Source organism: Strix uralensis, chromosome 19 (genome assembly GCF_047716275.1).
Source record: "Strix uralensis isolate ZFMK-TIS-50842 chromosome 19, bStrUra1, whole genome shotgun sequence".
In the NCBI taxonomy this organism is placed as follows: Eukaryota; Metazoa; Chordata; class Aves; order Strigiformes; family Strigidae; genus Strix; species Strix uralensis.
Genome location: NC_133990.1, coordinates 6,494,202 through 6,508,125, shown reverse-complemented (window position 1 = coordinate 6,508,125; position 13,924 = coordinate 6,494,202). Strand labels below are relative to the sequence as shown.

General features: G+C 53.7%; 1 protein-coding gene across 4 annotated transcripts in view; it reads right to left on the bottom strand.

Annotated features, from left to right (window-relative positions):
- PIK3R5 (phosphoinositide-3-kinase regulatory subunit 5) overlaps positions 1 to 13,924 on the bottom strand; it is a 62,747-nt gene that overhangs the window by 6,035 nt on the left and 42,788 nt on the right. For 3 of the 4 annotated variants that reach the window (XM_074889227.1, XM_074889229.1, XM_074889228.1), the window contains exons 3-15: positions 13,805 to 13,905; positions 12,296 to 12,364; positions 11,394 to 11,532; positions 8,815 to 8,884; positions 7,176 to 7,350; positions 6,573 to 6,726; positions 6,019 to 6,102; positions 4,090 to 4,846; positions 3,837 to 3,990; positions 3,534 to 3,659; positions 3,293 to 3,418; positions 2,425 to 2,518; positions 1,076 to 1,152 (exon numbers count right to left, since the gene is read on the bottom strand). In XM_074889227.1, the coding sequence (XP_074745328.1) occupies positions 1,076 to 1,152; positions 2,425 to 2,518; positions 3,293 to 3,418; positions 3,534 to 3,659; positions 3,837 to 3,990; positions 4,090 to 4,846; positions 6,019 to 6,102; positions 6,573 to 6,726; positions 7,176 to 7,350; positions 8,815 to 8,884; positions 11,394 to 11,532; positions 12,296 to 12,364; positions 13,805 to 13,905 (2,126 nt within the window). The remainder of the gene's footprint in view (positions 1 to 1,075; positions 1,153 to 2,424; positions 2,519 to 3,292; positions 3,419 to 3,533; positions 3,660 to 3,836; positions 3,991 to 4,089; positions 4,847 to 6,018; positions 6,103 to 6,572; positions 6,727 to 7,175; positions 7,351 to 8,814; positions 8,885 to 11,393; positions 11,533 to 12,295; positions 12,365 to 13,804; positions 13,906 to 13,924) is intronic. The other variant, XM_074889230.1, reaches the window with a different exon arrangement.

Here is a 13,924-nt window from a genome sequence, read left to right as displayed (position 1 = left end):
CTCAGCCACTTCTCTGGGCAGCCTGTTCCAATGCTTGATAACCCTTTCAGTAAAGAAAGTTTTCCTAATATCCAATCTAAACCTCCCCCGGCACAACTTGAAGCCATCTGCTCTCATCCTATCACTTGTTACTTGGGAGAAGAGACCGACCCCCACCTCGCTACAAGCTCCTTTCAGGTAGTTGTAGAGAGCAACAAGGTCTCCCCTGAGCCTCCTCTTCTCCAGGCTAAACAACCCCAGTTCCCTCAGCAGTTCCTCATAAGACTTGTTCTCTAGACCCTTCACCAGCTCCGTTGCCCTTCTCTGGACACGCTCAAGTCATTCCTTTTTGGAGTGAGGGGCCCAAAACTGAACCCAGTCATTGAGGTGCGGCCTCACCAGTGCCGAGCACAGGGGTAAGATCCCTTCCCTGTCCCTGCTGGCCACGCTATGGCTGATACAAGCCAGGATGCTACTGGCCTTGGCCACCTGGGCACATTCAGGTGGCTATTGACCAGCACCCCCCAGGTCCTTTTCCATCAGGCAGCTTTCCAGCTACTCTTCCCCAAGCCTCTAGCACGGGGTTGTTGTGACCCAAGTGTAGATGCCGCACTCCAGGTTGATGCTGCCCTACCTCCCGCCCCTAACCATGTGTCTGGGCTAGCTCAGATCTGGATTTACCTGGCGCTGCACAGACAAAGTTTGAGTAGGCATTAAAATTAATTTATCCTTGGATTTACAAAAAATTGTCCAGGCTTAACACTAAACAACCGCAAAGGAAACAACAAAGCAGGAGGTCGGCTGTGATCAGCAGATCACTCCCTGGAAGGAAAGTCCACCAGTGTAAAGTGGCACCGAGTACACATCCAGTCTATGGAAACTGGCTGCACATTTCCTATTCTACTGGGCTGAACAGGAGTAGAAAGCCACTCCCAGTTAGCCAGCAAGTAGACAATTAGCTTGAGTTTGGCTCATCTGGGCTCCTCCAGCAGACTGTCAGAATTTGACTCTCTCAGCCCCTAAGCTGAGACATGTTTGCGCAGCACTGAAGTGTTTTTTTGCCCCATTTGTCTTTGTGCAAGTCCCGTGCACTCACCTTGCTGTAGGCGATCTGTAGTGTTAGTGGAATTGCTTCTCTGTCTCCATCTATGCCCAGCCTTTTGCTGCCTGGACCTGCGTGAAACAAGGAGCAAATGTCACATGGTGGCCTTTTATCCCCATTCTTCAGCTGGCTACTGATACAACAGCACACTCAGTACCTATAAAAAGGGGGAAAAAAAATGGTTTGCTGAACACAGCTGTGGAGCAAAAAGGCAAAAAGAAAAGGTGGCTTAAAAGCTGCCAGAAAGCAATTAATCCAGTGCAGAACTTTCAACACAAAGCACAGCAAGCAGCTCTGCAAAACTGAAAGCAGTGCTGGCTAAGCCAGTGCAGAGGGGTCAGTGCTCCAGGGAAAACACAAAGCAATAAAAGGCCGCATTGCTAACCCGGCTCCTGTTTTTCCGGGCATATTTCTGCCCACATTAAATTAGCCTTGAAATACTGTGCCCAACACTTACTAACTTTTTTCTTTCCTGGATAATTTTTTGCAGATGTTAAGTGGTGTGCTGCCAGACAAACCAAGGAAAAAAAAAAAAATCAAAGTCAAAAGGGTTGGTGGTTTCACGAGTTACTGGGAAGAGGTCTTGGCCAAGCCTGTATTTTGGGGGAGCAGGGTGGTGACACTTCATATGAAGGATATTTTATGAGCTCTGTTTCGAAAAACAAGGCGAGATCACAGAAAAACAGTTGGTTAAAACAAATTAAGCAATGTATTTAAATACAGTATTATTGGTTGGCCATGAGATGTCTCTGCAAGCTGCACCGCACCAGACAGCACGTTGTCCTTGGTACCCGGGAGGGAGCTGAGACCACACTGCAGGCAGATGCTTCTGCCATTGCTTCTTCTCTCTAACAATTTTATAAATTCCTACCGTAAAAGCTCACGGAGCTCCCTTGCAGGAAGGCTCCAAGCACATGCACAAACCTTGCTTTGCCCAGTAAACTAAGGAAATGGAAAGAGGAATTTTATAAATTACACTCCTGGGCAAAGCACAAACAACAGAAAGCAGCAAAAAGAAAAGATGAAGAGCTGCATTTGGCCAGGTGCTGGTAAGAGGAAGGAAATGGCCTTGAAGCTGTTTTATCACAAATATGTTTTAGAGTTAACAGTAGTAAAAACAAGAAGGCATTGCCATGGCTTCGCTCCTGAAGAGGAATGCAAGAACTATGATACTTCACTTCCAAATCTGTGAAAAGATGTCTGGATCTTTGCTCGTGATGCAGCCTGGGCTCAAACACCTCTTGCAGCCCACGCTCCCTGCGGCCCCTCTTTCCATTTATCTCCCAACCCAGAGGTTTGCAGACCTCCACCCCAAGGCTGCGGGCACAGAAGCAGCTACAGACCTGATGCCTTGATGGCCCGTGTGGCTGCTGAATGGCCCAGCTCGAGGGAATGGATGAAGACTTCAGTCGTCTTTTCTCCCCCGATGAAGGTGAGCTGCCAAGGGAAGAGTAAAGACGTGGTGGTGAGGAGACCCAGCCCATGCCTGGCAACGTTCACTCCTCTCCTTTGTAGAGGAAACAGGTCACTTTGGGAAAATCCTTTCAGCAACTGCCTGGGCTGACACTTGCCTTTAGCTGTGCTTCAGACTGTTTTAATAGAGCACCAGCAAGTAAAACAATGCAAAAACCTAATTTTTACTTAAAGAAAACTCCCCAACCCACAGAAAAGAAAACCCATGATGAGCCTAACATCAGGGTCCAGGCATCACTTTGGGTGACACAAATCCCAGGAAGAGCAGCAACTCTGCTCACCACGGCCCCACTGCAGCCACCAAAGCAGTCACTGCAGCCGTGCCCTCGAGCTTCTCCACCACATCTGCCTCCTGCACACAGTGAGGTGTGGAAAATGGGCTTCATGGAGGGGCTTGGTTTGGAAACCAGAGCACTGGAGAGACTTCTAGTGATGTGAATAACCTGTCAGCACTGACAGGAGTCACTTTGTGTCATGGGGAAAGGTGTTTGGATGGAAAACTGCTCGTGTGACTAAGGATTGTCTGGGCAGGGCTGCATGCTCTCAGTCCCTGAGCCAGGAGCATCAGCCAAAGCACCATGAGCACCCGGGGAATAAGAGGAGACCGAGCTCTGCCTCACCAGCACATGGTGGCTGTGCCACACCCCCATGGCTTCACAGGCAGGTCCCAAGTTGGTGGCACAAGCAGAAGACCTCCCTTTCCCCCTCTCCAAGATGGCGCTGAGCCCCTTTGCCTACCTCCGTCTGGTAGAGCTGCAGCAGGACAGGGCGCGTGGCAAAGCGGCAATAGTACAGGATCATGTCTGCCAGGATGGGCAGCTGCTCCTGGGAGTCCTCCTGGGGCTCAGTCTCCGGCTTGGCAGACTGTTGGGAGAGAATAAGTCACAAGCCTGCTGGGGTACACGGTCCCCACAGCCCAGCGTTCCCCTGTACCTCGGGGAAGGGGGACACCAAGCCCTACCAGCTGGCACACACATACCTGACACAGGACATCCATGGGCAGGTTCATCAGCCCAAGAATGTTGCGCTCGTACCATGGGTCCAACATGCCAATGTAGTGGGAGATGTCGTTGGTGCTGCTCTGCTTCCCAGCCAAGGTGGGATCCTGAAACCAGACACACTGGGGTCACTCTGGGGGGGGCCCCCAGGCCCCTCAACCCATGCTTGGAGCTTGTGGAAGAGACACCAATACTCCCATCAGCCTGCCCTGCTCGCACAGTGCTCTCAGGGCCAAGCAGAACACCAGTGGTACCGAAAGCCCCGCGGTGAGCAGGACACCTACCACCTGTGCCGAAGCCCGGAGCTGTGGGTCCCCCAGGGATGGGGAAAGATGCATCAGCGGGGCTGATGGGGCCAAGCAGCTCCTCTTCACGGGGACGTAGAAAAACTGCAGCTTGAAGTACCTTGTCAGTGAGGGGCAGGTGCTCTCCTTGAGCCTAGGAGAAGGTGGGAGAGTGCTGGGTGAGCAAAGCCCTCCAGCCTGTCCCAGCAGGGCTGGGTACCTGCAGCCAGATTCCCCACACTGCCCAGCTCACCTGAGGTTGCTGTAGGCTCGGGCCACTTTCCCCGAGATGCGGTCAGAGCCAAAGACCACAACACGCAGTGTGGACACCTTGGCATCCTCATCGTAGCTGAGGAAGGGCCGTCGGTGGAGGCTGAGGTGCTGCGGGGAGAGCAGGGCCGGCAGGCGCTGGCTCAGAACGTGCTGTGGCAGTGAGTGAGCACGCCGAGAGCGCGCCGGAATACGGTGCTTGGCCTGGGGGGTGCACAGGCTCTCAGCCCGGCGCAGGGGCAGCGAGAGCGAGCCCGTGTCCGGGCAGTCCTTCAGGTCCCTCCTCAAGACCAGCTGGCTTTTGCTCTTGAACAGCTTGTAGATCTTGTTAGTCAGCGTGTGTCTGTATCTGTGGTGGGTCTTCTCTATCTTCAGCTCCGGCCTCCCCACCATGTCCAGGGAGCTCTCGTCACTGTCCTCCGCGTACCCACTGTCCATGCAGTCCTTCAGACTGGAGACGAACGACTTCAGGGACTTTCTGGAGACCACCGTCAGCTCCGAGATGGAGTCCTTGGAGGTGGTGAAGAGGGACACTCGTGAGGGCTTAGATTCCTCCTCTGACAGTGCCGAGTACACAGTGCCTTTGGAAATGGCACAGATGGGGGAAAGCAGCGAGTCCCGCTCAGGGGAACCGCCATCAGTTTCCACCTCCTCCTCCTCCTCTTCATCCTCCTCCTCATTCTCTGAGGCCATGGGTTCAGCAACACTGCACTCTTTGCTGAGCACATCACTGAGGATATCTGAAAGGCAAGCAGATGGAGATCATGTCTGGCACAGGCTCCAGCATAACCACTGGAACTGTGATGACCCCAGACAGCAACACTACTACAGCATGGCCAACGTTCTCTTTGATCCTGTACAGTCTCAAACAAGGAGCTGAAAACCTCCTACTGAATGGTTTTTGATTTCCATAAGGCGCTCAGATGCAATGCAAAACAAAACATATTTCTCTCCTTGAGGTCACATTCTGTTTGGGTTCTCGAAAGGCAAACACCAGTTGGGGTTTTGCTTCCTTCCTACACAGATTTCTCAACATGCTCACGTCTGATCTGGGTTTACCCAGAGGGCAGGAGGAAAGCAAGGCATTTTGCTAATCAAACCCCAAATCGCCCCACTGTGGGTGCCTCCTGGCAAGGTGGGACTCACTGCAAAGCCCAGGTCAGAGCTCTGGTCAAGCTTGCTGGGGCCAGCAGGCAATGAACACTAGACCTTCACAAGAACAAAAAAGGTCTTCCAGGAATGGGGAAGCTGGAGATACCAGCTCAGCAGAAGGGGAAGCCACTGCTTCCCCTGCAAAACTGCTGCGGCTGGGCCAAGAGCACGACAAAGGCACCCACTCCTCGACCATCCCTGCTGCGGGTCGGGGAAGAGCTGTCATGTCTGAGGGGTCTCAACCCCACAAAGCCCTGACATCTCAGCATGGTCAGGCTTTTCGAGCAACAATTATTTCCAGGACACAAGCAAAGTTTACTCCTTGCAGAGTAAACAAGGTCTCAATCCTACCAATATGTCCACGGACTCGGGTGCAGGGAACCTCTTCCAGCTTAATGGAAGGCACAACTTTGCCCAGGAGATTAAGCCCTGAACGATTTGTCTCTGGCAACACGTGTTTGGGGGCCACCAGTGTCTTGTGCCCACTGCTCGGTGAGGGCTTTGCTTGGGATCACAGCAGGCATCATGCCCAAGCTGACGCCCACATCCTCTCCCATCTAGGGGACACTGGCATCCACTATGTTACCTCTCCCACCACTGCCACCACCAATTTATTGGCTCTTTTCAAGCTCCCGCTTGTGTCATGCACCTGGCTGCACGTGACAGCCCAGCCAAGATGAGATGCTGCTCAGCCACCCCTGTGACTGGGAGCAGAGGACTGCGGTCTCACTAGGAGGGATGGGGGACCCCCTCCACTTACCGAAGTTATCCTGATCCCAGCTGTAAGCGTAGCAGCGAGCAGCAGGGATGGGGATGGTGTGGATCTTGCGGGGCTGAGCCTCACCTGGGAAGAGAGGAGGGAGAGGAGTTAATTTGCAGGGACCCCCAGTACTGCTCCTGACAGCTCTCCTGGCCGGTGGGAGATGCCACCCGCCCATGTACACGTTTTGGACAGCCCAGGTCACACAGAACATCTGTGCTGCTGTCATTATCCCCATGAAGTCACATGCAGTTGGGACAAGAGGACATTTTACAGCTCTAAGAGCAATCAGACATCACTGCTACCATCAGTTTCTGATTTAATGCTTTCATCTCACTCACAAAGGCTGGAGAATTTGTTGTTGTTTTAATGGAAGATGACAAACCATTTCTGGCTCCTCGCGTGGTTATGAAATAGGACCTGGGTTGGTGGGGGTTTTTTTGCTGTAGTTGTTGTTGCACTAGGTTGAAACTGTGCAAAACTGCTTGTTGCCGCTGCAGGGGCTGAGCCAGCAGAAAACCCTGGAGGAAAGAGGGCCAGGGGGGAGTTCTCACCCGCGATGACAGGAAAGGATGCGGCCCCAGCGATGTCCCGCAGCACGGTCTGCAGCCGCTCCCGGGCCAGGACAGGGTCACTGCTGGTGGCTGCAATCTCCTGCGCGTCGGCAGCGCTGGCGTAGATCTCTGAGAGCTCTTCCAACGTCTTGGACTGGGGGGAGCAGAGCCAAGGTGAGAGATTGAAGGGGTACCTCTGCAGATTTTTTGCCCCTCCCCTCCCAAACACCAAAGCAAAGTGTTTTTCTGGTTAGATGAGCACTTTTGCTGCATTTCAAATGTGGGGGCACTTCCTCTTTCCAGTTAGGGGTGGAGAAAGGAGTAAATGGGTGAAAGGCGAGTGACCCAAACACACACACACACACTTCACAAAACAGAAGCACATACCTCAGGTCTAACCTGAGAAGAGAAGGGAAAGATGGGTACTTTTCCTACAAGAAGTGTTATCAAAATATTTTTTTCTTTAGTCAACCAAGTGTTATTTTGGTCAGAAAATCCACCAGCCATGTGGTGAGCCATCCAAATGGTGACCATTTGGTCAGCCATCCACCACCATCCCAACGTCATCATGACATGACCGAAGTCGAATCTCTCTGAGCCTACCTTGAGGATGTGGTGCAGGCTGTCCAGGTCGCAGCGGGTGCCAAAGTTGGCCTGGTAGAGGTGCTCGAGGAGCACGACGAGCGTGGCACGCTGCGGGGACTCGCTGGCGCTCAGCTTCTGGGCGATGGAGAGGAACTCGCTCTGCACCTCGGAGCGGTTGAGCAGCAGCACCGTCCTGGGGACAAGGGGACGGCGGTTAGGCCGGGCAGCCAGGCTCAGATGCTGGTGGCACACAAAGCCCTTGGACAAATTCACACTAGATGGCAGCGTCCTCTCACGTTAGTCTCAGCCGGAGGGTCTCGGGCTGTGCAGGGCTGCCAGACCCACACTGCAGTGCCAGCCGTGGGCAGGGAGCAGGTAAGGGATGAGCATCCTCCATCCTGCTCCTCGGCACCATCCTTGGCACCACCTCTCCTGTCACATCTGCAGGATCACCAGCCCAATAATTGTTCAATCAACCCCAAGTGTGGCTCCATCCCAGCAGCCAGTTGTCCTAACTGGACATCCAGCACACGCAATGAAGCGGGGCGGTAGAAAATGAGAGTGACCCCTGAAACATCTTCCTCCTCCAAGCTGCAGGTCAGAGCATCACTTCTGGGCTTTAAGGAGAAGAGCCACATCCTTCAGGTGCATTTTTGCTCTGGACCACAACACAAATATCCACAGGCTTTGAATTCCCAAACCTGCAGCCCAGAGCGCATGTGTGTGTGTTCGTGGAGGAAAGCAGTCCACCCCACTGAGCAAAAATGGCTCTGAATTAAGGACGTGCTCTGGTGTGCTTTGGTTCTAGGAAGCTCAGGCAGTGGGCACAAGCTTTCAGTAAGCCCAAGGTTCAGCTTGTGTACAGCTTTGTGCCAGGTTTTCTGGGGGTTTTATGCAAATATAGCCATCCTGCTGTAAGTCATCAGTGGATGCACTTGCACCAGTATAAGCGTGTGGAGCTGTACTGGGAAAGCCACACAGCAGCACCAGTGCAGCTGGGTGGGATGGAGGTGCAGCTCCAGAGCTGCATGGCATGAGTGGACAAGCCAAAACAGCAGGACACCCCTCCTGCACAGAGCAGAGGTGGCTGTGCGTGAAGGACTGTCCCTGGGGCTGGGGCTGGCACTGCAGCCAGGAAGGGAACACGCTGCCCGGGCTCATTTTCCTATTTACAAATGAGGTGCCCTGGCAGGAAGAAAGGTTCAGCCCTTGAATAAGATGCAAAGCCTGACTGTGCTTAGAGCTGCAAGGCTTTCATTAATTGTTGCACTGGGACAGACTCACTTCTGACCCCCTTCAGGGTGGTGGCTCCCAAACACGCAGATCAAAGCGTGTCCTGGCTGTTCTCCAATGTGTGCCAAGATCAGCAGCTCACTGTGGAGGAGACTTTGCCTTCCCTGTTTGCACCCAGATCTGCAGCCCTATAGTAAGCAGGGCTGCGGGATAACCCACAGACCCTGACCCGTGGCTGTGGGAATGCCACAGCCACTTTCCCCATCCCTCCCCACAGCTCAGTCCAGCTATCCAGCTCTTCTCCCCAGCACCCACCACTACACCTTTGAGACGCTGCTCACTGCAACCCCACTGCTGCTTTAAGCAGTGTGAGACCGTGGGGATGCTACAGAGTGACACCAGCAGCGCCCATGGCCACACTTACACAGTGGAGCTCTGGTAGTTCTTCACAGGCAGCCCCTGCTCTGTCCTCACCAGCCTCTGGAAGGAGATCCCTGGGGGAGAGAGCAGAGGACATGAGCCATGGGACCACCACAGACCGCTCTGCCTCAGGAGCACGCTGACTTTGCCTCCTAATGTGGTGCTGACCCGGCTGAGCCACTGCTCGGAGCGGGCATGGCAGCGCCAAAAGTCCTTAAGGGGACAGGGCACAGCCACTGTGTAAGGGGACCAGCCCAGGAGCACGGAGTCTTGGGATGTGAAGCGTAAAAGCCCAGAGCCATGGGAAAGCAACCAAAGGACAGGAGAGCTGCTCCATCCCCAGTCCCTTCTGCCCCATTGCTGATGTGGGATGCGAATTGCATGGATGATATTTAGCAGCTTCTGCCACTTGTTTTAGTCCCCCAGGCCCTGGATCTCACTTATGGACTCACTGCCACCTTCCCTCCTGCAGAGATGGAAGCCCAGACTGGCCCCAGCAGAAGAGAGGCTGGTGTGGGGAGCCCAAGTCCCTGGATGCCTCCCTGGGACTGTCCCCAGGATGCCCTCGGGAACCCCAACCAGGTGACAATGGGTGGACCTGGACTGGGTGGCAACAGCAAAGCCCATGTCACCCCCAAACAGCAGGACTGGGAAAGATCTTATGGCATCAACAAGATCCAGCACCCGTATTACTGCAGGCAGCCACATCTGAACCCCAGCTGCTGCTCAACAGCCCAGGAGCAGCACCCATGGAGGGGCCCAGCACCTACAGGCAGCTCATGTTGATCCACACAGGCCCCACAGCAGTGTTCAACCTCTCCTGCAGAGGCATCAGCCCCAGTTTACAGATAAAAGCTATTGCATTCTTGGCAAATATTGACAGCAGCTTGTTCTCAGTTAATATTTACCCTCATCTCAGTAAAAAGCTTTTGCTTCAGCCTTGCAGCAGGTCAGGGAGGCCGTGTAACAAGCGTATAAGCTCCTGGCCAGCTTGCCAGCAGAGGACACGTTTTCACTGGGTTTGGCTCCAGCTGGGGGGAGAGGCCACGGCGAGGGGAAGCACTGGGCTCCCCAGCTCCAGCAGGCCAACACCTCCCACACAGCATCTTTTGGCAGGGGTGGGGGAATCTCATATGCCTGTAGGAGGGGAAAAGTTTTTGGACCAAAGTCCCCAGCTCACACAGCCTCAGGCAGCAGTGATGGTGGTGATGGCACAAGAGCAGGATGTAGCAAACCCACCCCAGCACTGGGGCTTTCCCAGCGCTCTGTAAAACACGGCTCCAACTGGTGTCATAGCAATAAATGACCAGGAAGGAGCTGGGGAAGTCCACGGTTGTAGCAGCACAGGACAAGCATCCCCACACCCGTGCTGGTCCTGCAGCTCTGAGCTGGAGGCTGGGTGCAGCACAACAGCCCAGCCAGACCTTGCCTGGTGGCCATGGCCTCTACTGGTGGAGCCTTGAGCTGGGGGTAAATCAGCCAGTCCAGGGCCAACACTGAAGAGTGTTTTGGGGTTTTTTAATCTTTTTGTTCCTTTGAAAGCATCTTTCATCCCATCTGCACCTACAAGCTCCCACCTCTGCAGGACGTTGCTGCCGTAACAGAGACCCTGCATTCCACATCCCCGTCGGGGCTCTCCAAAGCAGCTGCCTAGTTTGAGGACGCAGAAAAGCACCCCCAGCCACAGCCCATGTACCCGTCCAAGGCCTCCCAAGCCTTGCTCAGAGCCAGTCTTGCTGCCGTGGCCCTGCGCAGGATTAAACAAGAGCTGAAATCTGCTGTGTGATAACAGCTCTCCATAAGCCACCAAAAGACAGGGAGATTAGGAGAAAGGGCCTTTTAGAAATAATTGGAAGAGCTGCTCCATTGGGAACAACAGGACATCTACAAGGAGTCCTTAATTAAGAGGAGCGCTGCTGCTGCCGATAGATGTGCCCAAAGCCGTATCACAAGGTAGTGTCTTGGCTGTAAAGAAAGAGCCAGGGAGTCCCTCAGGCCTATGGAAATCTCCACGCAAGGGCAGGCTCAAAGGCTCCAGCCACCTTGATGCTGATGAATGGACTGTCTGTTATCACCCCAGTTACACCACTGAGCATCTTAAACTGAGCATCTCAGACAAAGACCAGGGCTGGGTGGGAACAGCCAGCACATGCTTTGCCATGGAAAAGACCCACCAGACTGAAAGGCAGCCAGGAAATAGTTACACGTTTTGCTAATTCACACCGGTCCAGAGCTAAGACTCCCTAGGATGCTCCCACCACCTTGCACGCAAGGCAGCCACCAAAAACAGAACCCTGCCCTGCTCCTCCAGAGGCATCTGGTCTCCTCCTTTGCTGGACCACCAGGGAAAATCATCCAGAGGATGGAAGGCAGAGGTCCTCACCTCCTGGAGAAGCTGAGGTTTGGGATGCACAAGGTAAATGTGGACACCACGCTCAAGGGATTCATGAAGGAAGTGGGGTATGAGACCACAACAGGAGAGTCTCAGGAACAAACACGGGGCAGTCGTGGCTGGCAGCAGGTATTTTTGGGAAGCAGCGCCAGCAGCAGGTGAAAACCTCGCGGCAGGGCCGGAGCGCTTACCGGGGGCCTTGAGCTCGTTGCTGATGAAGGTGAGCAGCTCATGGAAGATGTCACAGTAGGGCACAGGCCAGGTCAGGAAGCTGTGGTACACGCTGGCGGCTTTCAGGAGCAGGTCAGAGCCCGGTGGGAAGTGGGGAGCCTTCGGGGGACAGGGAGACACGGTTACAAGGGGAGCAAGGACACAGGCCTCAAGCACTGCATAAAAACTCAAGGGTTTAGGCTGGAAGTGGGAGGAGGAGAAGAGGATCGGAGCAGAGGTTCACCCCATGACACCCTGTCCTCTCCCAAGGAAGGGTCAAATGATCCCCACTGGGCACAGCTCCAAGAAAGCTTCATCCACTCTGCATCTTCCCAACCTCCCGGCTGTGGCTCACGTGCCAAAGCCTATATATAAATTTCTTTTTAACAACTACAGATCCATGCAGATGAATCGCATTACAGCCTGTGCTTTTGCAAGATCTGGCAGCAATGATTTCCTTAGGATAATGATGCATTGTGCTAACAATAATAATAAAAAAAGCATTTCCTGTGAAGGCTCTGCTTCTTCTCATTAGTGTTGCCTATATATTTTGCACAAGTATAAAGGGCAGTGAAAAAAATTTGCCTTCTCTGCACAGAGATATTGTCTGTGTCCCTTTCTGATTAACCCATCTTTAAAAAAAAGCTTCAAACCACTACAGCTCTTTTTTTTTTTGTCTCCCAGCTTGCGCAATGGTTGCCTGGACTTGGTCCCTGTAGATTTGTACAGGATCTTTTTTTGAGATGAGTTGATCAAAGCAGACCATGATGCTTCAAAGGCCACTCTGATTTCAGTGACTGTTCTGTATGGCTCCGTGGGCCCCCGGGCCCTGTGCCTCCCCAGGGGCTGGGATCAAGCTACGTGCAGCAGCCTCAGGACTTACATACAGGACCGCATAGTAGAAGAGCAGAGCCAGGGGCGTTACAAGATCGTAATCGCACTTCTCCTGCACCTGTAGGAAACAGCATGAGGACAGGAGGATGAGCTGGGCTGCTCACCATGAGCGTGACCTGAAAGCATCCTTGCAGGTACTAGGAGGCTCCCCAACAGCGCAGCTGAGCGCCCAACCCGCACCATCACATCACCATCCCCGGCAGATTCCCTTGTCTCTATGGGAAGATAACCCCTAAAGCCCCAGTCACCCACACTGATGGGACAGGCAGATCAACACAGACTGCTGCTCTGCCTTTACCCTCGAGAAGTGGGATTGGCCAAGCTCCCAGCCCTCTGATTCTCCTGATCCTTGCAGAGTTGCATGACATTCTATGAAAGTGGCTCAAAGCAGGCAGTCGGGAGAGGCAAGGAGGCAGCGCAGCCCCTGCAAGTGGCTTGCAAAGCTTGGCAGCACAGTGTAAACCACGTATTTCTGTTCCAGCCTTTGCCAGTGAATAGCCAGCAGAATTATTTCACTGAGGGACATAGTGATGGCTCAAGGATACACTTGCAGGCACTGTCTCCCCTTGTTCATGAGCACAGTACAAAGTGCAAGAAACCCTTACATAAACTTTAATATAATGAAACACTATCTGCAACTAGATCAATTCCAGCCATTAAAAAAAACTATAAATGGATTAAACTGAATGGTGCTCTCTTAACTGGTATCAGTTCCACAGCCTGGCAGCTAGACAGCCTTTCTTTCTCAAAAAATGAAAAGCAGATTTACCCCATCACATGAATCCTAGCGCTGAGGATTTAGGAAACACATCACCGTTTCCTGCCACATCAAGGGATTCCTCCAAGGTATTCCAGGCTGCAGCCTGGGGTGACCCTGCTCAACCAGCACTGCCTTGAGCTTCTCTGGCACATGACAGGACTGCAGCAGGCTGATACAATCAGGACCGCTGCTGTTTCGCTGTGCTTGACCCGACTGTCACCTGCTATGTGCTGCAGACCCTGCCCACAGTCCCCAGCCTCCCGGCTCCGCTCCTGGCTCTCCAGGAAGCTCAGCAGAGCCACAGAGTTTCCATCAAAAACAACAGGAAACTTTCCATTTTCTCTGATTTGGACTAGCAGCTCCCAGCTTACACCAGGGGAAGGTCTGGGGAAGGCTGGCCCCATCCACGCAGTCCCACAACCCGGGCTGCCCTGCAGATTTGAGAAATCAAAGCCCTTCCCCATGGATCTGCAGTGCTGCCCAAAGCGCAGGTATTGGAGCTGGGTTCTTCCCTTCCAGTCCCCGTGTGCCGAGAGCCGGTGGGACACACAGGGCTGCCACCACCAGCGTTTCAGAGCTGCCCACCCAGCATCACCTGACCCCGAGCTCCGGTGCTGCAGCAATACCTTACCACAACCCAAAATCACCCACCAAGCTTTGCAAAGCTCTGCTTCAGGCATGTCCTGGAGCTGACGCCATCTCAAAGCCCACAGCCCTCCCCCGCGGCCCCCGGCTCACCTCTTTGGCCTTGCTGAGGATCTTCTCCACGAGGATGAGGTAGTTGCCGGCGTCTCGGCTCACCAGCTCCTGCAGGCTCCAGCAGTTCAGGCAGAGCCCGGCTGCGGGGGAGACAGAGCA